Here is a 24,878-nt window from a genome sequence, read left to right on the forward strand (position 1 = left end):
AGGCGGAGGAGGGGGGGGGGGGGAAGGAAGTAGAAGCTTCTTTGATTACAAAGTAAGAGTCATAGACTCACATGCCCATTTTAGGCTATTATTAATATAATGCGAAAAATGCTTATCAATCGCTGACGATCGCTTCGCTAATTGTTGTGCAAGAAGCACGTTCCTCATGAGGTTTAACCTTCTGAGACTGTAGATAACTCGGATATTGAGGGAAAGTACTTTGTATGACACCAGGCTTTAAAATATTTAATTCTGCGTTCTCCTTGTAGTCCGTATTGCGAAAATGAAGACTACAGACGCGAGAGTAATCTGAGGATATTAGGACCTTGCCTAGATGTAGCCGACAGCCAATTTTCTCTTAATTCTCTTCTAGAAGGTACCGTATATCATGGCGTCGTATTCCTTCTGGCTGCGAACCACCTTGCCGAGATTAGCAAAATGGCATACACCAGTTGAATATTTCGGGGGAAATCTGAAGTTTCAGTCCTACAAAAAAGTGTAACTTGCTTTTAGATTATCTATAAGCATAACGTGATTAATTCATTACACAATTCTATACAAAATATCACTTGTACAAATGGAAGTAAACAGTCACGTTTATTCATTGTACGAAATAATTCAGCTTTTCACACGCATGCTTGCATCATAACGTCATAACCAGGGCCGGATTAAGGGGGGGGGGGGCTAAAGGGGCTGCAGCCCCGGGCCCCGCGTGCCAAGGGGCCCCGGCCCTTGGCCGAACTTAAAATTGTATAAAAAGGCCTGCTGCTCTACCTCCGTGCATGTATATGAATATTTACGCTCGCAAAATATCGAACACGCACTCTTCCTTCCTTCCTTCCTTCTTATCAGCTGTCCGCGTTAGTATTTCATCACTGCTAGAATCAATTACCATCCGGAGACACGAATCCTCGCTACTTACGCACTGTAATTATTATTTCTTTTTTGCTATTTTGCTTTACGTCGCACCGACACAGATAGGTCTTATGGCGACTATGAGACGGGAAAAGCCTAGGAATGGGAAGGAAGCGGCCGTGGCCTTAATTAAGGTACAGCCCCAGCATTTGCCTGGTGTGAAAATGGGGAAACAATGGAAAACCATCTTCAGGGCTACCGAAAGTGGGGTTTGAACCCCTCTATCTCCCGGATGCGAGCTCACAGCTGCGCGCTCCTAACCGCACGGCCAACTCGCCCGGTTGTAATTATTCTAAAGGTTATTGTTGATGAAAATTTAAATCTGGCAGCTTGCGAGTACGGCAAAGGGGGAAGGGGGAAGAGGTTTAGGAAGTGAGCGGGAGGGGACAGGGGAAACACAGTGGAATGCGCATGCTATACTATATCTTTGCTTCAGGAAGAGAACTTCCAGTTCACCTCTGATTATTGAACCATTCATAAGTTACAACTGTAATGTTTTTGTAAAATGGATAGAAAATATCCTAGTGGTGCCAAAAACGTAAGTTCTGTTTTGTATGTCACTTTGATAGTGATCATGAGACAAATGTAAAATATGTTTTGGCATTATGAAATATTAACATGAAAAATAGAGAAAAAGTGTAGTCTATTTCAACACTTCCCTATTCATCAATTTAAGTGGAAGTAGTTCTATAACGACTTCAGTATGCTAGTCTTACATGATGTTACGAAGAAGGGGCCCCACATTTTTAAATAGCCCAGGGCCCCCAAACACCTTAATCCAGCACTGGTCATAACACAATGCTATCTATACCCACGGTCCCACACTGACCGTGAAAATTGTGCGTCTCTGACTGCACTCTTACGGCGACTTGAAGAAATATTGGAATTCGCGCCTACCTGTGTTAAACTAGTGGCATAGAGCAGGCAGCGCCTTAAGAGGATAGAGATGGCGGTGCTTTAATGTCATCTAGTTCCCTCAACTGCCGCTGCGGCGCTTCAAACTGTGGGCCTGTGAACGTAAGCAAAGCTATGACATAGATACCTTAAGTAAGGTTCTGCTACCTGACTGCTACCACTGAATTTAACAATATAATGGGCAGCTTACCTTATGTTAAACAGCATATAATTTGGAAAGTTTCCACTTTTCTTTGGTCTTAATTCCATTGTAGAGTTTTTCTGTTTCTAAAATTGTATCATATGTAGGGATGTACAGTCCCAGCATTTTCCTGATAACAGAGGCCATCTATACACACAGAGCACTCTAAAAATTTCGAAGAGCCTTTCGAGACAAATCTCTTTACATAAACAAATATCATGCAACTGCTTCAGATATACAATAATCATGTTCAACTATTTCATCATAGTCCATAAATGCTGACTGTTCAGTTTACTCTTTGTATTATTTATTGGTGACGAGACTTTGAGTTCGAGAAACACTTGTAAAGTCGTCGAAATGAATATAAATCAATTTTTGGTATTTGGTTTATGTCACACCTCAGACAGTCCTTATGGCGACGATGTGATAGAACCAGGACTGGATAGGAAACGACCGTGGCCTTAATTGAGGTACAGTCCCAGCATTTGACTGCTGTGAAAGTAAGAAAACAATGAAAAGAAAACCATCTTTAGGGCAACCGACAGTGGGACTAGAACCCACTATTTCCCAAATGCAAGCAAACAGCTTCACGCCATGACCACGTAGCCAACCCGCTCGGTAATATAAGGATTATCTTTATTCTGCAATGCCTCACAATTTCCGAATTTTGTGGCTTTAAGATAATTTACGCAGAAAGCAATTTACACAAGCGTAAAGATGTGGGCATTGCTGAATAATTCTGGAGACCACATCTTACAATTCTGAAGAATCCTGGTTGAACATACAGTACTTCAATGCCGCACTATAGCCTACTAGCAAATATTTTGACATATTTAAAGTGGATTTTAAGGTTTCCCTCTACTATGTTACTAGTTAAGAACCAGTTCTTATGATTTTTCCGAAAATAATCAGCCATTTTAATCCTTCAGTTGCTTCAAAATCTGTGCTATATTTTCTTATTGCTTCTGAGTTAAAATTTTCGTTTAAAGTGTCGAAGAAATTGTTCATTTCCAAAGTAAATAAAGCGATTGTCTCAGTCGTCGTCTTGAATAAAATATAAACCCACTGGCAGTTGAATTACTAAAATGATTGTAATATACTATAGCCCATGCTATTCTCCGTTTTTCGCCTGGAATTTTAGGATTCACTTGTGTCTAAGTCAATTTAGGGCATATTCTTAGAAGATTTATGTATGTGAGGATGTCTATTACATATTCTATGCTTAATGACAGAATAAAGATTGATTGATTGATTGATTGATTGATTGATTGATTGATTGATTGATTGATTGATTGATTGATTGATTGATTGATTGATTGATTGGCCTTTTATTAGTAATGAACGACCCCCATTTCCCCTCAGTCGGATAGAATGAGGAAGTGAAGGACACATAGACTACATACTGGATATGCAGAAGGACCTAGTGCTGTTCACAAGTCCGACTCGTAACAATGCATGACAAGATATATATAGACCGAACCCATACATGTTGTAGAATGTTGGGCTGCTGCCACTGAGACTTTGACCTCACACCTGACTGCCACTAATTACATAAGCCGAAATGCAGAATTTTGATCGGTAGCTGATAACAGTTAGGGGCTGCCTGGCCGAGGCGGTAAAGGCGAGCACCGGTACACTCGGAAGGACGTGGGTTCGATTCTCCGTCAGAAAGTCGAAAATTTTAAGAAACGAGATTTCAACTTCCGGAGGTGCAAATGGCCCTGAGGTTCACTCAACCTAAACCAAAAGTAAGTACCAGGTTAATTCCTGGGGCAAATGCGGCTGGGCATAGAGCTAACCACTCTAACTCTTCCAAATGCCGAGGTTACGGATAGTGGAAGCCTTTACCTTCCACCCCTCCATGGGCCTTCATGGCCTGTACAGGGATGACTTTGCTTCTTTGCCTTTAGCTGATAACAGTTGTTAAAAGTAGCTGACAGAATTTGTAATACTGGTAGGCCTACCTACCGAGTCTCTCTAACTGCGTAGCGTCTTAACGAATTAGATACCGGGTACGGGCTTCTGTTTTCCACACGATCGGAAACGGTTCTCTTATTTCTCGTACATCATTCACGTCTTCCGCGAACTGTCGTGAAGAAACATTATTCTCTTGGAAAAACTGGCCCATGTAGTCAAAATGGTAAATTCAGATTGTTATAAAATGTTTGGACTGAAATCCTAATAAGTTAATACGTTGCTAAAGGACGTAGGGTATTACAAAATGAGTTAAAGCGTTTTCATATTTCTGCATGTTGGCCGTGTTTGATGTTTGGTCAAACTAATCCACTCTTTGACAGATTGAGTTTTGAAATGCACAAGTTCTAAAATCTGAGAATCAGTGTTGTGTTGTGTTGGGAAAGAATTAGATCATAAATTCCGTCTCACTGCAGATGCGTGACTATAGTCAGTATCAGATGGGAAGTGTGTTGGTTTTAGGAGAGGACTCAGAATAATATAGTTCAACCAAGCGGCCGTAAGTTGTCGCGTTATCCCATCCACTCAGTACGCTGCGTTCCCCGAAAAAATGTCAGTGCGTTAAACATCACTTAAGTCAGGACAAAATATCTTTGCTTTATAAAACTCACCGCAATGGAAACAGCTTCCCATTTGATACAGTTTTAGAGATCACGGTGTATTATCTGAATTAGACGTTTATAGTGCTTCCATTTAGTATGCCTTATTCTGATCTCATTCCGTGTTTAGTGTTTGACCTCCTTTGATCAGTTGTTTCCTTTTTAAATTTCCCTTTAAATTTCCTTTTAAATTTACCCGATTTATAAGAAAACTTTCATTTTTCTGACCTTTGAGTGCTCTCTTCATCTATTGATTGACTTTGGAGATAGACTGTTTAGAGTGACTCTTTCCGGTCCACTTTATTCCAAGCCACGAAGTCCTAATTCTTCGAAGGGAAAAGACATTTGTTTTGCTTTTGTTAAGACTTCATGCAAGGCTTAGAACATCGTGGTAAACAATATCATGCAATTATTATTATTATTATTATTATTATTATTATTATTATTATTATTATTATTATTATTATTATTATTATTATTATTATTATTATTATTATTATTATGTTGGCTTTACGTCTTTTTAACTGCTTTTACTGTTTTTGGGAACGCCGAGGTACCGGCATAGAATTTAATCCGGTAGGATTCCCTTTACGCGGCGGTAATATTCTACCGACACGACTCTGCCAACTTTGGCTTAGAGAGCCCTGCGTTTCTGCCGTCTGTTAAACTCGGTCTGATTCCCGTGCAGTTGGTGGATGTGAAGTCTTGTCCTATAGTCATAACCTAGTGGTGTAGGGTATGTAGTAGAGATGGGAGTTACATATCGTAACATGATACTGTATCCTAATCCGTAACAGTAAGCTGTTCCAGAAATATTATGTTCCTCCGGAGACCCTAATACAAAAGTAACTGTCTCAGCGAAGCCAAGGGAAAGTTAGGGAGTTTCTGATTGGCTAACGGGTATTAGGAAGCATGTCTGTTAGGTCATCAGCCCAGAGGCTGGTTGGATCCTCAAATAGCACCACCAAAGCTTATGCGGTTATAAGGAAACCCCAAAAACCAATGGCAGCACCAAAATGAGGCGTACTAGGCAAGATGAGGAGTGAGGTAGTTTGCCATTGCTTTCCTCACTGGGTCAGAAAGTACTATTGGAGCACGACTGACCCTATGAGCAGCACCTTTCATAACACTCAGATGCACTAGTCGTGCTCTGAATGTCATTACTCAGCACTACCCATACCCCAGCAACTTCCATATTGTCACAGCCATGGATGAGACTGGGACTTCGGTGGAAGCTACACTTTACTCTGGCCTGTGCCAAGAGATGGATGCAAAAGTACTGTATCCATCAAGAAATGACAGCAGGCAGTTAGGAAGCATAGCAGCTCGCTTTAAGCATGCGCTCTTGCGCAGGCGTGAGTGATACTTTTGTAACAGTTTAGTGGCAGTACTGATATTCCTATCCTGTTGCTTGCTGGTCGGTTACAGATATTCTCTAGTTATTCGAAGTGTTTTGTATTTGGCTTACTGGTGGTAGTACATACAGTAGCGTAGTTCCTCGAAACAGTTACGCGTGGTGTTCCCACCTTGCATCTCGAGTTTCACTCCGTGTTCTGGACAATGAGTGAGTGGAGGTATTACATCCGATACGATTTATGTGGACAAAAACTCAATTACAGGAAAATGGTTTCTTAGAAACGCGTTGAAATAAGGTACCCTATTATTATTTTAAAAAATTAAAATTTCTACCGGTTCATATAGTTCTGATAATGTACATGGTACTCAAATATCAGGTCCTGAAAAGCTATCGCAAGTCCCATCACGTGAATCTGTGCGTCCTGAAATTTCATCATCGACTGAACCTGTGAGGCAGTGCAGCAAAAGCTGCTATCGTAATTTTCACCAGTACAAAAGAGAAGGAGTGGTATAGTGGTATACAGAAAAAAAGACACTGGACAACCCACCTACACTGTTGTTTACCACATATCCACAACCTTCTGTAAATGACAAAAGACGATTTTGGAGAATTTTGTACTGGATTTACGGGGCGAGTGGGCTGCACGGTTTGTGTTACGTAGCTGTTAGCTTGTATTCGAGAGATGGTGGATTCGAACTCCACTGCCGGCAGTCCTCAAGATGGTTTTCGGTGGTTTCCCATTTTCACATCAAGCAAATGCTGGGACTGTTCCTCAGTTAAGGCCACGGTTGACTCTGACCTAGTCCTGTCCTATCCTATCCCATTGTCACCTTAAGATCAGTCTGTGTTGGTGCAATGTAAAATAACAAATAACAAAATAAAGTACTGGATTAAACTCTGCTTACGTCTTGCCTGGTAGGGATATTTTCTCATGACCCATTCCAGCGGCATCTGAAATGAATATGACACTCGTTCATCAACATATTTTATAAAGTCTGGTCCTAATGTCTGTTTAACTACAGATCCTTCCACATCTATGAATGCACATAGCAGCCACGGCGCTTCTTATTCATGAAGGTTTCGAAGTATTAGTATTAGTTCTCGGAATGTAAATGGTTCACTGCAAACATTTTTCCAGGAATAGTTAAGAATGTGAAAGAGACAGTGGGAGAGAAGGAAGCGAGATGAAGATATTGTATTGCTATTTATAAGTACTTACTAAGGTGTGGTTAAGGGCTACAAGAGACAACAGATATAAGGAATGTTCCTTCCAGAAGTTGACCTCAAACTTGTATTATGTTACTTTTATATCCTAATACTCCAACCTAATACTACAGTGTAACGGATACACAGGAACATGATACTGGAAAGTAACCATTTGTCCCATCCCTAGTATGTAGTCGTGTGCATTTTGATATTTGACAGGGGCAATGGTTGGGAAGCAAGCACCTGTGGGTTATATGTCAGAAATCATCCAGGCATTTGTCCGACTCGTTGGCCGAATGGTCAGCGTACTGGCCTTCGGTTCAGAGGGTCCCGGGTTCTATTCCCGGCCGGGTCGGGGATTTTAACCTTAATCGGTTAATTCCAATGGTCCAGGGGCTGGGTATTTGTGCTGTGCTTAACATCCCTGCAACTCACACACCACACATAACACTATCCTCCACAACAATAACTCGCAGTTACCTACAAATGGCAGATGCCGCCCACCCTCATCGGAGGGTCTGCCTAACAAGGGCTGCACTCGGCTAGAAATAGCCACACGAAATTATATATATCCAGGCTTTTGAAGCCGTTCTGAACATAGCAGCTTTTAAAATATTAGAGGCTACGATTTTAACCCACTTCCTTCCTTGATTGTGTTACTTGAGACCTCATTTGTTGTCTTTCAGTACTGGTATTACTTTTCCTTGCCCATCTTCATAATTGGTAGGCCCGTGCACGCGCTGGAGACAATAAAACATTACCATGGGCATGATTTTAAACATAACAGATTGCAAAATAATAGTTTAATTTCTATATTGAATCAACTTTTACTAGCAGATTCACCTGCGACGACTAGATTTTCAACTCAGCCAGGCTGACCAAAATTAACGCAGCTTGCAAATAAATTTCAAACGTGTAGCCTACAGGATTTTAATTACAACATGAGCGGTTATCATTTTACAATAAACTGATAATAGAAAAATACAATTATAGCTCAAAATGTTGTTAAAATAATTATGTATTTATTTTATTTTATATTTTATGGCCTACTCCACCTGTGGATGGAGCATGAGTGTAGCCAAGGGGGTTATTGGGGTTTAGAACCCTCCCCCAAGGAAATTTTACCAAAATAAAATAAACAGAAACTGACAATAAACTAAATAAAGATTCAGAGACATAAATGTAGGACCAACAGATCTGTTGAATCTATTTTCTAACAAGCCTCGAAAGTTTGATTTTAGATTGTAAACTGAACATACCATTCACTGTAAAACTGTTGACCTTGATTGTGTTGTTCTTGTTCTGTATTTTAATGTAAGATTTTGTAGTGTACTGCAGTCTGAATATCAATATAATTCACTTGTATCAGCATCCTGCATACGTGCTCCACACATGCACAAGCACCTTCATTGTGTCCTATGAGCATTTTGTATGAACACTTTAGAGCAGGGCCTCTCAGGGTGCATCCATGCACTGCACGGTGCAAGGTGCAGGAGACGGCTTCACTAAGTTAACCAGAGTGCAATCCCCCACTCCACTTCCCGTACACCTGTCTCACCTGTTCGGCCTGTCTTCACCTTCTCCACCTTTCTCGCTGATTCTCCCCTCACTGCGAAATGTTTATGTGCGGGGAGCGGTGACAGTGTTGTATGGGACAATATTACCGGTGTTGAAAGACTCTTCTTTCAATTTGGTTTGAGCAGACAATTTACCTTCTCTAGCTCTTCTTTTCCTTTATCTTTGCAATGATACTAGTTATGCCTGGCTGACAGCAATTCTGAGAGGCTTCTTTAAATTACAATCAGAAATAGGCTTATTCACACGCAATCTAGTTTTCATACAGGTCAAACCAGGAAAAAATACCTTTCACGTATGCATGTGGTGGTGGTGGTGGTGATTATTGTTTTTTTTTTTTTTTTGCTAGGGGCTTTACGTCACGCCGACACAGATAGGTCTTATGACGACGATGGGATAGGAAAGGCCTAGGAGTTGGAAGGAAGCGGCCGTGGCCTTAATTAAGGTACAGCCCCAGCATTTGCCTGGTGTGAAAATGGGAAACCACGGAAAACCATTTTCAGGGCTGCCGATAGTGGGATTCGAACCTACTATCTCCCGGATGCAAGCTCACAGCCGCGCGCCTCTACGCGCACGGCCAACTCACCCGGTGATTATTGTTTTAAGAGGAAGTACAACTAGGCAACCATCCTCTATAAAACACTAATCAGAGGGAAAAATAGAAGAGATCCGACACTTCGAAAAATGAAGATATCAGTCAGAGAAAGACAAGGGCCACGAAGGGCGTGAAAATGAAAGACTCCCTAGCCCTCGCAAACCTAATAGCGTCGGGGTCGGAAAAGAACAAGAGTTGACCAAGGGAGGTCGGATAGGATAGATGAAAGTGAGGAGCCTGGCACAAGTAAGTGGAAGCAATGCCAGGACTCAGCTAAGGGCCCCGTGGTCGCCAACCCACGCTCCAAAGTTCAGAGCGCCTGGGGCCCCTTTTAGTCACCTCTTACGACAGGCAGGGGATACCGTGTGTGTTATTCTACTGCCCCCACCCACATGGGGTTGTATGCATGTGGAACCAAACAGAAATAATCTTAGCTGCTTCTCGAAGCAGCTTAGGAAAATCTTCCCTCGACAAATTCTCATAGAATTTGAGCAAAGCCTTTGTATTGGAAAATAGATCTTTTTGATTAACTTATCACATAATTATTGTTGCACGGATTAAGCATTTGGCTTTATCGTCACGACTGACAAAAAAATACGAAAGTTCCCCATTTGATTAAAATGGATTTTCGGAAGTCTTTGCTTTCTTCGAAACAGGTTGCTTAATTATTATGTTGTTGTCTTGCACTTATCTATTTCACTGATAAACACCGAACGCTTCATCGCTCTCAGCACACTACACCATCCGCGTCAAGCCGAGTTGAGCCGAGTCAGACCGATGCACAGTGCACGGAGTCTCTGTGCCTCGATTTGCACGCGTGAGATTTTAGGCGTTTGAGAGGCCCTGCTTTAGAGGATACTATCAAAATGTAAATGGATTTCGGAGCAAACTAACTGAACGTAGAATTTCTTCATGTTTAGCTGACTATGACTTCATGATGATAACTGAAATTATCTTAAATGATGAAATTAGTGATGAGGCACTTGGACTCGAAACATACCGGTATTCAATTTTCAGATGTGATAGGTCTTCTTTAATGAGTATGAAGGCATCCCATGGAGGTGTATCTGTATTGGCGAGAGATTTAAACGTACTCTGATACCATGCATGAGCACAGTTGAACATTTGTTTGTGTCCCTGACTCTTAACACCACAAAATTAATCATTGGTGCTGTATACATTCCCCAGGTCTCCTGTCCAAAAATAAATCAAACTCTGCATTACAGTTGAAAAAATTATGTCAGATCTCAACAACCATTTGTGGTGACTACAATCTACAACATCTTAATTGGACAGTAAATGAAGAAACATTTTCTGGCCTTATGTAAGTAGGTAACCACACGGTGCAGTCTGGTTTAGTTATAGACACATTTTCTTATCTCTGTTTAAATCAGTTTAATGATATCCCAAATTTTCTGAATCACTTTGTTGATTTAGATTTCAGTAACTCCAGTTCCACTGAAATAAAATCTAGTAATGAAAGTATTGTTTCCCTCTGTAGACATCACCCAGCATTAGAGATTCCTTTACCTATAAATGAGCTATACAATTCCTTACCTGACGATAGTTTTTATTTTGACTTTTTAAATGGTGACTATAATGGACTAAATTATTACCTGTCACAGTTCAGCTGGAAGGTGATGTTTCAAAATGTATCAATTGATAAAGCAGTAGAAACCTATCCAGTACTATATTATGGCATGGAATTTTACATCCCTATACAGAATTTTAAGACTCCCAAATTTCCAAAGTGATTTAATCATAAATTTAAGTCACTGATTATTGAAAAGAAGAAAGCACACAAGTGGTACAGAATATCAGGTCTCAATAGCGATTATCCACATTTCTCAAAATTAAGAAATGGATGTAAGTCTGAATCCAAATCTTGCTATACAAACTATGTCTCCAACTGTGAACAAAGTATTACTTCAAATCCACAGAAATTCTGGCGATATCTAAGTTCTAAAAGGTCATGTAATAATATTCCTTCAACAATGCATCTTAATGAAGTTACAGCAGATACTGGAGAAAATATTGTCAGTCTTTTTGCTAAACACTTTTCATATGATTATCCTTTTTCTGTCAATCTGTCAATTATAAACCTTAAGTAAGGCAGAAATTTACAACAAACTGATATCCCTGGAATTGAAGAAAACTGTAGGACCTGGTGGTGTTCCAGCTTACCTGCTCAAGTACTGCTCATTTATTTTATGAGAAGCATTCTTTTATCTGTTCAACTTATCATTAAACCAAGGTGTTTTCCCAGTGGAATGGAAGGAAGGATTTGTTAGTCCAGTTTTCAAAAATGGTGATAAAATTGACATAAAACAATATAGACCAGTTACAATTTCTTCTCATATTTCCAAAATTTTTGACTTAATTTTCTTGACAAGATCACACCTTTCTTTAAAAATATCATCGTTGATGAGCACATGGGTTCTTTTCAGGACGGTCAACCTGTAGCAATCTTCTTTTATTTTATAAGTTCCTCTTGGATGCAAAAGAAAACCACTCACAGGTGGACTGCATTTATACAGACTTCTCAAAAGCTTTTGACATTGTTGACAATGATATCTTGCTGGAATTAATGGGCCTCTCCCCTCCTGGTTTGAATCATATCTTATAAATCGCCTGCAGATTGTTAAAATAAGGAATAATTTTTCTGTGCCTATTATTGTTACCAGTGGAGTTCCTCAAGGGTCTCACCTTGTGCCCTTACTTTTTACTCTCTACATAAATGACATAAAAAATATACTTAAGAATTCTGAATTGCTTTTGTTTGCTCATGATGCAAAAAAATTTATACAAATTAATTGTCCACTTGATTGTTTAAAACTTCAAGAGGATTTACATCATCTAGAAAAGTACTGTATTCAAAATGGGTTGAAACTTAATCATGGAAAATGTAAAATGATATTGATTTTAAAAACAAGAAGAAAATATCATTTGACCACAAATTTAGTACCGGTAATAACACCATTCTAACTCCTGTTGCACAAGTTAATGACCTTGGTGTTTTATTGTTATAACCTATCATTTAATGAACATATTGAAAATATTTGTACGAAATCATTACAAAGATTGGGTCGCATTACTAAACATTCCAGAGAATTTTCAAACTTAGCTACCTATCGATTGCTGTATGTATCCATGGTATGCCCTATACTAGAAAACTGTACACCTGTATCCATAGATTAGATTCAGTACAACATAAATTTCTTCATTTATATTCATCTAGAGCAGGATTCTCATATGAAAATATTGATTATACAGCCCTACAACAGTCCTTAAATCTGCATAGTCTGTCATAATGCCGTGAATTCCTGGATACACTTTTCATTTTTAAATTGGTTCAATCCTTGGTGAATTGTCCACAACTCCTTGAAAAAATTAACCTACATGTACCAGACAGATGCACGAGGTTTAAGAATATATTGTCTACAGATTGGCTTAGAACTAACTATCCACTCAATGGGCCAATTGAACGAATGTCAAGATCTCTAAACAAAGTGGATATTGATTTATTTAAATGCTCATTGTCAAAATTTAGAAATCACTTACATAATCTCCAAAATTAACTATTACTTTCCTGTGCTTACTTGTAATATAACCTGTGTATATATCTGTACATCTTTTTCTACTTATACTCCACTGAACTTTCTTTTTTGTTTTGTTTTGTTTATTTGTCTCTATTGTTGTGTAAAATGGTATTACTGTTAATAAAGTATTATTATACCTCTCCCATCGGCCAGTCCTGGCTACACTACTGGGGGAGGGGGGGGGGGCAGAGTAACAAACACGGTATCCCCTACCTGTTATTTCTTCAATCTGAGAGATGCTGCCTTCCTTTCTTCAACTGGAAACACCCTTCCATTAGACATTTCATTAATCTTGGTCTGTAGCCTGGTGTGTGTGTGTCTTGAAGTATCTTAATTTTGTCTGATTTGTTTTTAAGATCATCTATTGTTATTTGGAGTTCTTTAATGTCATCCTTAATTTATGCAATCCATTTAATCCTGGTCTTGCTATTCCATCATTTCTCAATTCTTCTTTGGCTAATTCTGCAGGGCTGAGTGTCTCAAGACGGTTGAGGCCTTCTGGTCCCAACTTGGCAGGTTTGATCCTCGCTCAATCCTGTGGTATTTGAAGGTGCTCGAATACGTCAGCCTCATGTCGGTAGATTTCCTGGCACGTAAAAGAACTCCTGTGGGACTAAATTCCGCCACCTTGGTGTCTCAGAAAACCATAAAAGTAGTTAGTGGGATGTTTATAATGTTGTTGTTGTTGTTATTATTATTATTATTATTATTATTATTATTATTATTATTATTATTATTATTATTATTATTATTATTATTATTATCAAGAATATATTTGTGTTTTCAATTTTCCCTCATTCAACTGAGACACATATTTAATTCATTTGTGTTGTTTTAGGTATGGTTTGGCTGGGGAAACAAATGTCCAAGGTGAAGATCAGAAAAAACTGGATGTTTTGGCAAATGAACTTTTTATCAACATGATATCATCTTCATTCACATCGTGTTTACTTATTAGTGAAGAGAATGAAAACATGATAGAGGTAAGGAGGGCAATTAGCCTATACGCTTATATCCTTTTTGCTAGGATATTATAGTGCTTTATTGAGTTATAGAGATTAGAAATATAAGTTATAAATCAATGTAATGATGGAAAATTTATGATTTAACAGTTGTCCTATGTTTCAAAAAATAGGAAGTAGATAGGACAGTTTGGAAACATGATTAAATTAGTGTACATGAGAGCACTTTACGGTTCTTTTAGTCTAGCATGTTAAATTTCTCTGCTTGGGATCCATGTACTATCCTTGTATTAGATATACTGCTTCTAATTTTTGCAATAACAATGTAATGATCAGAGTTAACATTTACCTCTCTGTAACTTATATCCATCAAGTTGATTAAAAGTATTGCCACCCAGAGATTTCCACACTATTAATTTTATTTGTGTCTTTATGATAAAAAAATGGTACTTCCCATTATCATGTTCCTTGAAAAGCCAAAATTTATTTTCCTGATTCTGTGTCATTAGACTCACTATGCAGGCTGTGTTTACCAATTGCAGGCTTCTTATCCTATCTTGACATTCAAATCACCGAAAATGATTTTGCAGTCGCCTTTTGGGCACTCGCTATATAGCTCTTCCAACTCATCGTAAAACAAGTCTTTCTCTTCTTCGCTTTTACCTTTAGTTGGACAGTGTATACAGTTACATAGTACAGTGTATATAGTTCAAAAACTTTCCTCAAACTCTTAACCTGCACAATCTGTGGGATTTATCTTGAAAATCCAAAATAAGGTTTTTTCTTTTCTTACCCACAACAAAACCAGTCCCAAATATGTGTTCCTTTGCGTGGTAGCTGTAGAATATTATGTGATCCTTCTTTTTTATAACTCTGTTACCTGTCTTATTTCATTTCTTAGGTAGATACTTATCAAGCTGTTCCAAAAGCTTTCTTATGGCTCCAGTCTAGTAAAACGTTAAAATGTTCTATTATCCAATTCTCAAGCCCAGTAAACATTTGCCATATTGTTGTAAAGATAAATGGATAACAATATTAATAAGATAGAAAACTATTGTAAAGAGTGGAATCTATAGATTAATACGCAGAAAACAAGAGTAATTGTTTGTAAGTAGGGTGACAACTTTTCAAGGAATGAACAGTGGTGGATGGGTAAGATAAAGCTAGAAGTAGTTTAAAAAATTGAATACTTAGGGACGGTACAAGCAGCAATGGTGGATGTTCAGAACAGATAAAAAGAGCAAAAATGAAGGGAGTAAGTGCCTTGGCTAATATTAAAATACTGGATAAAAAGTTGCCTAACATAGATTACACAGTACAGAAAAATGTATTTCATTCAGTAGTTAAAGCAAAGGTATTGTATAGAGCTGGAATTTGGGGAGTAGATAATGATATTGTAGCTTTAGATGCAGTCATTAATAAATTTTCCAAAATAATTTTGGGATTGGCAAGCTGTACTACAACTACTAGAGTGAGAATGATGTGTAAAGGGACGAGTATATGGGTAGATATTGTGAAACGAATAGTTAAGTATTGAAAGTTAATACACTCAAATATTCTATTCAAGGATTCGCCTGTTCAGTACGTGTTGTTACCTTAAACTACTACATGTTTTGTCCCCTGGGGGATATCATCAGCTAGGGTTATATTCTTAGTGAAAGTCCATGAAATACCTCAGAAAGTTGTCTAACTCCAAAGCTGTCTAAATAATGTTCATAGAATAGGTACTGTAGCAGTAAATTATAATTTAATCATATGTTGTGACAGTTTTTATGTTGGAATAAATTTGATACTTCTTAATATTAACAAAACTAGTTGCATGTGGTTGTGATGATTGCAATTGGCAGATGTTCAACCACAGTGATGCAAGTGTAATAGACTAATATAACTTGGAAACAATATTTTTAACCCATGGGTAAATAATGCAAATATCGATTATGATGATGATGATGATGATGATGATGATGATGATTATTATTATTATTATTATTATTATTATTATTATTATTATTATTATTATTATTATTATTATTACTTGTGAGGTGGGCTATGAAGTTGTCTACATCTGTTTAGTATTAGTATTATTACCAATATTTACGTAGTTGTGTATGAACTTTATTTGGTATAATCATGATCATATTATTTTTGAGGATATGTCATGAAACATCTGCTGTATGTATATATATATATGAATATAAGTTTATTTAATGGAAAAACATGTAATTAATACGGTAGTATATAATTTATTATTACCGGTATATATGATGTATAATCCACTGCAATATGGTGCAACATCCTGTAATAAGTCCAGAACAATGCAATGTGTGACTAGAAATGTGTAGAAACCTCCTTACACTGTAAATAGGCTATTGGAGACTCTCATGGGGCCAATGACCTTAGATGTTAGGCCCCTTTAAACAACAAGTATCATCATTGGAGACTCTCAAATTTACGAGGAAACATGTTACGTCATATTCTTCTAGAAGCCTGGCCAGGCAACATATATAACGAGGCAGTCTTGGGAGTAGAGTGGAATTGTTTTAATGAAACTTGTGTGGAAGTCGTGTTAGCCAAGTGTTTGAAGTCAAGTATGTGAATTGGTTATGTTGGTAGTTGGATGCGACATGCTACTGTAACAGTCAGATTTTTGTTCAAGATGGCAGTTCATTAGTGCGTGTGTACAGAATATGTGTAAATAACTTGTAAATAAAGCAGTGTATACAATTGACAGTATTTTGTGTGCGTGTTTGTGGATACATCAACAGTTGATGGTCATCTGTGACTGGGGGGAGGGGGATTCTATTCATTGTCTTCGTCCATTGGTGCTCCTTCTGTCTATTCGTAGTAAACCCCTTTGCAGTAGAAGTAAGTAGACTTTAAACCACTGGCTGCAAATATTTTTATGGAACACTTTGAATCTGCTGCATAAACTACGGCGCCACTGAAACCTAAGTGCTTCTATCGTTACGTACATGACACATTTTCGGTCTGGCCACGTGGAAGAGAAACATTAAACAAATTTTTAGAGCACCTAAATTCCATTAACAGAAAGATCAAGTTCACAATGTAAGTAGAAAATGAAGGAAAATTACCTTTTCTCGATGTGTGTTAGTATACAAGAAGAATGATGGTATGCTAGGCCATGCAATGTACAAGAAACCTACACATTCTGAAAAAACCTTCTTAAGTCCTCACATCATCACCCCTACCAAAAAGCAGCCCTTTTTCAAATGTTATTTACTAGGGTGAATGTTGTAGATGCTGATAATTGCTCGAGTGCATTAAGGGAACTGATAACATCCATAAAGAAAAACTGCTACACGACAGGAGACATAGCACAAGCTGTGAAGATCAGGGAGCCTAACACAGATAGTACAAACCAAAACTACAGAAAAAAAGAAAACGTATTCCTTGCGTGGCAGATATAACTGACAAAATAGGGTACATTCTCAGGAACTACAATATAATTCCAGTTTTCATCACAGACCAGAAGCTCAAATCCCTGTTTCGAGCAGTCAAAGAAAAACCACCTCTTGAAACACCAGAGTGTCTATGAAGTTTCATGTGGTTGAGGTTGCTCATATATTGGCATGACAAAAAGGCTTGTTAGCATCAGGGTGAAAGAACATATCAGGTCAGTTAAGAATGTCACTCTTTCATCCTCCGCAGACGATTCTATAAGCCAGTCTGCATTAGCAGAACATTTCTACAGTACAGACTATGAAATCCTCTTTGACCAGGCGAAGGTCATCATGCCTGTAAAAGACTTCTATGCTCGACTTGTAAGGGAAGCCATAGAGATAGATCTGTGCCCAAATAATATCAAGAGGGAAGACGGCTTCAAGTTATCAAATACATGGAGACCTGTACTCCAGAAATGCATGCATAAGACCACCATGACACATTGCGACGCAGTCAAGAAACTGTTGACAGAGGCCGGTGAATCGGAGACTTACCTTGCAACCACCACAGCACAGCGCGACAACCCCTAAGTCCAGTTAGCAGAGGGCCATGGATAATATTGTCCTGACTTCCACGTTCCTTCAGAGAATTTCTTTGCTCGAGGCAAACCTTCACATGCCCTGATGAAGGCCAATGTAATTTGGCGGAAAGCTCGGCTTTGTTAAATATATATATATAAGTGGCTTTAATCTAGTTCACATATTTATTCCTTTAATTTAATACAATGAGCCATGAAAACCAATGTTCTATTAAATATTTTCATGTGAAGGAGTAAAGCATTATGCAACCTGTATGTTTATGTAAATTCTTTGTTTACCTTATCAATAAAAACCTCACCAGCATGATTGTGTTGGTATCTTTACCAACAGAGGTAATGAATCATTTTTTTGAGAGTTTTCTCATGTTTATAGGGTTGTTACGTGCTTTGAAATGGAAAAATATTAGAAAATTTTAGAAAAAATAATGCTTTAAAGGGATATGAGAACACTGTGGAGTCCATCATACTCTCTTTGTCTTTTTATTCTACTCCAGAATGTAAATTATGTTATGTTATATTGTTTGTTAAACTCTATTGCACTGTGCTGTATAATCTTGTCACCTATTAACCCTCAAGCACACGCGCCAGATCTTAGGACACAGACACGCGCGTGGGGCTGCTTTCCACCCCACATATCATTGTATTGTAAAATATGAATTACTGTATTAATTGGAGATTTTAAGATAGATTATGTAAGAATGACTCTTTCTGCGGAGATCCAGCCAGAAATGTACAAGAGCGGGGAGAGCACAGAAAAGTTATTTGTACATTTCACTAGGAAATAAAATGACCTGGGGTGGATTCCACCCCATACGCGTGTGTTTGAGGGTTAATCAAGAGCAGATTATGTACCCACACTAAATGGGGCTTATAGCCCTATGTGTGCAATCTTGAAATAATCAATCTCCTAGATGATATGGCCTTCCTAATTATGAAGTCTAAAGCTGTGATGATTAAAATTGGTGAGAAAATGCATCCTTGTCACTCTCTGGTGGTGATTTTGAAGAAGGTTGTATGTCCTCACACAACAAGAGATACTGAGATATATGTTCCTAAAGATATTATGAACATTTACAGTACCCTGTGAAGTTTCAGGATTGCCCACAATGACTTGTGATGAATTCTGTCAAAAGTCTTTTGAAAATCGTCAAAATTAATTCTTTGGTGAATGGAGGAGTAGGAATAATGGACTCGATCATAGAGGGTAAGAGAAATAGAGGGAGACCAAGACGACCATGGATAGATTCCGTTTCTAATGTTTTAAAGATGAGAGGTATGGAACTAAACGAGGCCACAGAGCTAGTTACAAATAGAGGATTGTGGTGGAGTTTAATAAATTCACAGAAGCTTGCAGACTGAATGCTTAAAGACATAACAGTCTATAATGAAGATGTATTTATGTATGTATGTATGTATGTATTTATTACTCACACAACTTTTAGTGATATCTGGTGTTATGGGGGGGTGAGGAGTAAGGAGGGAGCTCTCCCAGTTCTGGTAATACTGCTAACTGAATGGAAATGAAATCTGAATTGAATCGATAATACAGTATGATCGATCAATATGAATTTTCTAAACCTTTATTATCTTAAGCCAACAACTGTGTCACACACACATTATATAACATTATATAACATTTCTCAATGCGAATCTTGTTTCTTGCATGAATTCTATAGTTTGGCTTTGCTGTGTAAACAACAACAGTACTAGTACGTAAAGTGTACGCTAGATGTCTCATGGCGATGCATAAGCGATTCATAGTTTGTGTTTCAAAGGTTGCCAATACGAATCTCAAACATAACCGAGGTCTTCCGGTTCAGCACTAGGGAGCCCAGGTATCACTAAAAGTTGCACGAGTAATATGTATGTATGCATATATGCATGTAATTATTTGACGTAAGTTCTCAAATTCTCAGTTGTACTTTGCCCAAGTTAATGTTCATTAGACTGACATTTATATAATCTATTCTTGAAGTATGTCCAAATTGAATTAAATAATAACTAATCCACCTTTAAATACTCTAGTATCTAATACAACTGAAGCTAATCTTGATTCTTTCAGTCACTTACTTTTTAGAGCCATATGGATGTAACTAATTTATTTTACTAACAACCTCTTTTTCATTTTTCTTTTCAGATTGAGACTGAGAAACAGGGAAAGTACATTGTATGCTTTGATCCTCTGGATGGATCTTCAAACATAGACTGCTTAGGTTCAATCGGCTCAATATTTGGAATTTACAAGTAGGAAAAATAAATTTAATGACATTTCTGTGCATGAATCTGTCATGATAGATAAAAATAATTTGATAATACACTTTCCTCCTAGATCAGTCCTGAAATGCTTACTACTGACCTTCCATCTCATCCTGAAGGACTCTGAATTTGGACAACTACAGTAAAATCTCATTTTGAAGGGACCGGAAAATCAAGAGTTTGTGTTTAAGAAATTTATGTTAATGAACACCCAATGTTCACAATGTCTTCTAGAATATCCCATTCATCAGGTGAAGTGGTATCAATGTCAATCACCTTACAGTATTATAGAGTTCTGGTGCCTAGTACTGTATATGATGCTAAATAAGTAACTGTCAATGTACTCGCAAGTCATTTTCGGGGAAAATTTAAAGTATGGTTTGTTGCCCTCATGAAAGTGAAAGTGCCTTGTCACTTCACGGCATTATGCTGTAAACTCAGCATTGACTTCAGATGTTGCAGCAAAATGTTCTAAAATACTCAAGACCTTTAAAATTTTCTGGCAGTTAGGCAGAATTAAATCATCCTCATTGTCTTCTTCAGATAACATTTCATGCACCTCACATGCACCTGCTTGTACACCAGTTTCTACTGAAGCACAGATGGCAACATCGTCATCTGCTAATGAATTCCTCAAAACTAACACCAGGGTTCGCAATGTCTTCTAGAATATCCCATTCATCAAGTGAAGTGGTATCAATGTCACCATCTAACTCCTAGATATAAGTAGTGTCCCTACGTCTCCAGCCTCTCTTAAAGCAGTTCTGTATGTGCTGCGATGAGATAGATTCTCTTGCTGTGGCTATAGCTCTTATTGCATCATGCATATTTCAACTTGGGGCTGCCATGTTGTTCCCAAGAGCATGACTTGCAGCCCTTATGATTTGCTTGCAATAAGCTCTCTTTATAACCTGTTGTAAGTAGAAGACTCAAATGAATGAATGAATGAATGAATCAATGAATCAATCAATCAATCAATCAATCAATCAATCAATCAATCATCTGCATTTAGGGCTATTGCCCAGGTGACAGATTCCCTATCAATTGTTTAACCTAGTTTAGTGTTGGAGTGTAGTTATTTAATTAGATATTATCTTGCTTGCTTTATTTCTATATAATCCTTGTGTAATCCTTCTGATATTTCAGCAATTAACAGCAGTTTTAATTTCTGTTAGCATGTAATAGAGAATACAATAATAATAACCTGTCTACATATTTATGTACGGTATTTCATTTAAACTAAATTTCTACAGTTTGTTAACCTGTTATGTAGTGCAGTGGTTTTATTAGTTAGTTTGTTTTATTTCCAGAATACGTTATTTTGTTTTGTGTTGATATTTTCATATAATTTCATATTTCTGTGAACAAGATTAAAGAATGGCTGAGGAATGCAGATGTAGGCACGGCCAGTGTGAGTAGGCATTAAGGAGTATGAGGAAAGAGAGAGTTTGTGGGAGATAATTAGGCTTCTAACAGAGGACAAGAATGAAGGTAGATCTCCCTCAAACAGTGCACAGGATATGGTGCTGTCTGGCGGCATAGCAAAGGCTGAACTTGTCATTTGGTGGGGGAAGACTACAACAGATAGAAAGCGTGCCAGTACTACAAAAGTGGCAAACCTATAACCACATGTTCAGTATGAGTATGTCGTTTGCAAGTATAGCTAACGCATGCATATTTAGAAGTAATAATTATTATAAAGTGGTATTTTATTCAGTGTTAAATGTCTCTCCACAATTATCCAGTGTCTATCTGCATTGGCTTTACATGGATGAAGTTGCTGGACGCTCACGAGAAATATTATCGCGCCATTTAATTTGGAGTTATTAACAATGTGATACAGAGTTGTGTGTGTCTTAAGTATACTTGGTTTGTTTGTTGTTTGTTTGTCCAACCCTTGTCCCGTTTCTCTACGAGGTCGGGTATGAGGTGAGTTGAATCTGTCGTGGCAAGTTTTTATGACCAGATGCCCTTTCTGACATCAACCTTATCAGAGGAATTAATGAGATTAAATGAGTGACATGATGTATGATAGTAGGAAGGGAGAGGGTGAAACCCGGTGCTAGCACATTGACTACTCCTGTCGAATAGCACCAAGGGGTCTGCTCAAGTCTTAAAGTCCCCCATCCGATGGACAAATCACCATCAACAGTGTCATAAAGCCCTCACTCCATATGAGCACTGCGGAAAGGTTTGGAATTTAATCTAGGCTTTTGGCATGCAATCTAGTGATTAGAAATTGTATACCACCACCTCTCCTAATCTGCTGGCCAACATTCTGATGGTGAAATTTTTTTTGACCAGCGGGACTCCAAACCGGCTAACCATGGTGTCAGACCGTTTAGACTTCAATACCTTAATGATCATGACCACCAGGTAGGCTGCCTTAAGTACACTATTAGCACCTATAACTTGCCTTAATAAAAGGGCATGTATGTACATAGGTGCAAGTCTCAGAACAATTGGACGAATACAAAAGCATTTATTGGACAGGCGCAATGGTACTTTACCATTCTCAAGACAAATAAGAAGAAGAAGAAGAGTAAAAAGAAAGCAGGAGTATACTGGTTTGATAGAGGTGTGATTCGCCATACTATGAGGACTTTTGGCACCAATTAAGTGTTAGAATGCCTGCAATCAAGGAGAAAATCAGTTTCCCGTGGCAAAAGGACATTCTCAGGAATGTATTATGAGACATGGGATTCATATGAAAACATTCAATGAGTAAGAGAAAGCTAGTTGTTCAATGCACAAGGATATAGTGTTCTAAGATAACCACCATACATTTGTGAACTCACCGCCACAGAGTTGGTGTGGGATAAATTGAAAAACATTGTCAGATGCAGGAATGTAGTGGGCCGAATTAATGCAACAAAACTTCATGAGATAGTCTTTGATGGCACAAGTCATATCATGAATGAAGTTTGGAGGAATTACAGCAGTCACATTAGGAAGATAGAAGAATATTGGGAGTGGGGTGGACTGCTGAAAATGCAATGGAAAGTCTTATTATCCATGTGGACACCGGAGGAGGAGGAGGAGGAGGAGGAGGAGGAGGAGGAGATGATGATTATTCAGCTTGTTAAACTAGTAAGCCAATATTTTACAACAGACAGTAGGAGTGATTGTGAGCAAGTACTAGTCAAAAGCTGGACAAGTGGAGGGGACACACCAGCTCGGCCTTCAGTATGGCACCGGACAGTAGGTAGACATGAGGGAGGGGAAGGAAGGGGAAAGTTGTGGAAGACAGCTGGCCTAATGTTTTAAGGGGAAGGAAAGTGAGGGCTAAGGGATCTAGTCGAGGGAAATTTATTTCAGGAGAGATATAGGTAATGAAACGGTGTGTAAGTCGCGGCTGGTAGAGCAGGAGAGGAAAGATGGGGAACAGGGAAGTGTCACGGAGAAGGAGGGGAGATAAAGGTGGTACAGAGTGAGCTTGCCACAAGTGCTGCACAGACCAAAGGAGCACTCGGGTCTCACTGGCTCACTGTCAGAATGTCACAAACAGCCGCAGTTTAACTGGTAGGGCGGAGAAGAAGCTACTGATGTAGACAAATGTTATCTCCACGTTTTAAAGAATAGTCTAATCACAATAACAAAATCTCACTATGCCAATGGTGTTTAGCATTTCTTTCTCAGATCACTAAGTGAGGAGACCAGAACTGCACAAAATTAACTATTACTATCAAGATTTATCACAATACTCTCTGATGTTTCATCTACAACAGCTCCCTAGAAATTTATGGTATTAGTGATAACTCCTACTATGACATTCAGAAAAGTTGCAGGTATATGCTATTAAAATTTGGTGACAATACGACAAGCCACTCAACTTGCCCCTAAACTTAAAAATTGCTCGTAACAGGTAAAAAGAAAATCATTTTCTGTTTGTTCTTGAGCCCAAGGTATGACTGATTAAAATGCATATTTCCATTTTAGCAATATGAAAATGCCGTAATTTTAATGTTTAAGTGATTAAGGTAACCCCATCCATTCTCCAGATATTCAGCCTCAAACTGGTGTTCGCATACTTTCTGTGCCACTAACTTCACATACACAACAGCAACAGCATTATGTTTTGTTTGTTTTATAATGAAATTCACAATATATAATTAAGAACATGGATTTAAAATTAACCTGCACCAACTTTATTATGTATGAAAACACTAAAGTGAAAGCTGATAAAGATAGTTGAATGTAACAAAAGCTTTTCAGTCTGTTAAACACACAGCAATTACAATATAAATTATAACACTGTAACCATACCTGTAAAAATACACACTATTATACGAAGAATGACATGTTTTGTTCTACAAGAACATCCTCAGATTCTATCAAATCACTTAAAATATGTTTATATATGTTCAGTATTGTTTACATTGCATAAACTTGTCAATGATAGAGAGTTTAGTGATAACATGAACCAGTAATGATAAAAAATAAATTTACAAGTATTAGTATAATGAAAAACTTACATACATATCTAGACTATCAATGCTAAGTCCATTGTCACCAAACACTATTCCAGGACTGTCGTCATGGAAAGTTTTGGGTAAAGCACACTGCTCACTGAGAGGGGAGGGGCCTTGTGGAGCGTTGTGGATCTCTCCTATTGGATGATAAAATCGAGTATACTGTACTGTGGAGAGGGGAGGGGGAAGTAGGGGGGGGGAGCGAGTGGAGCGCTGTGGAACCTTCTATCAACACTGAAGAGGGGAAAGAAGGTTATTGACCTACTTCATGA

At 38.2% G+C, this 24,878-nt stretch overlaps 1 protein-coding gene across 1 annotated transcript in view; it reads left to right on the top strand.

The window, feature by feature from the left end:
• Window positions 1-24,878, top strand: part of fbp (fructose-1,6-bisphosphatase) — a 114,770-nt gene that overhangs the window by 55,034 nt on the left and 34,858 nt on the right. Inside the window, exons 2-3 of the mRNA XM_067137978.2 lie at window positions 13,755-13,899; window positions 20,016-20,122. Coding sequence (XP_066994079.1) covers window positions 13,755-13,899; window positions 20,016-20,122 — 252 coding nt within the window. The remainder of the gene's footprint in view (window positions 1-13,754; window positions 13,900-20,015; window positions 20,123-24,878) is intronic.

Source organism: Anabrus simplex, chromosome 1, assembly GCF_040414725.1.
Source record: "Anabrus simplex isolate iqAnaSimp1 chromosome 1, ASM4041472v1, whole genome shotgun sequence".
Taxonomy (NCBI): Eukaryota; Metazoa; Arthropoda; class Insecta; order Orthoptera; family Tettigoniidae; genus Anabrus; species Anabrus simplex.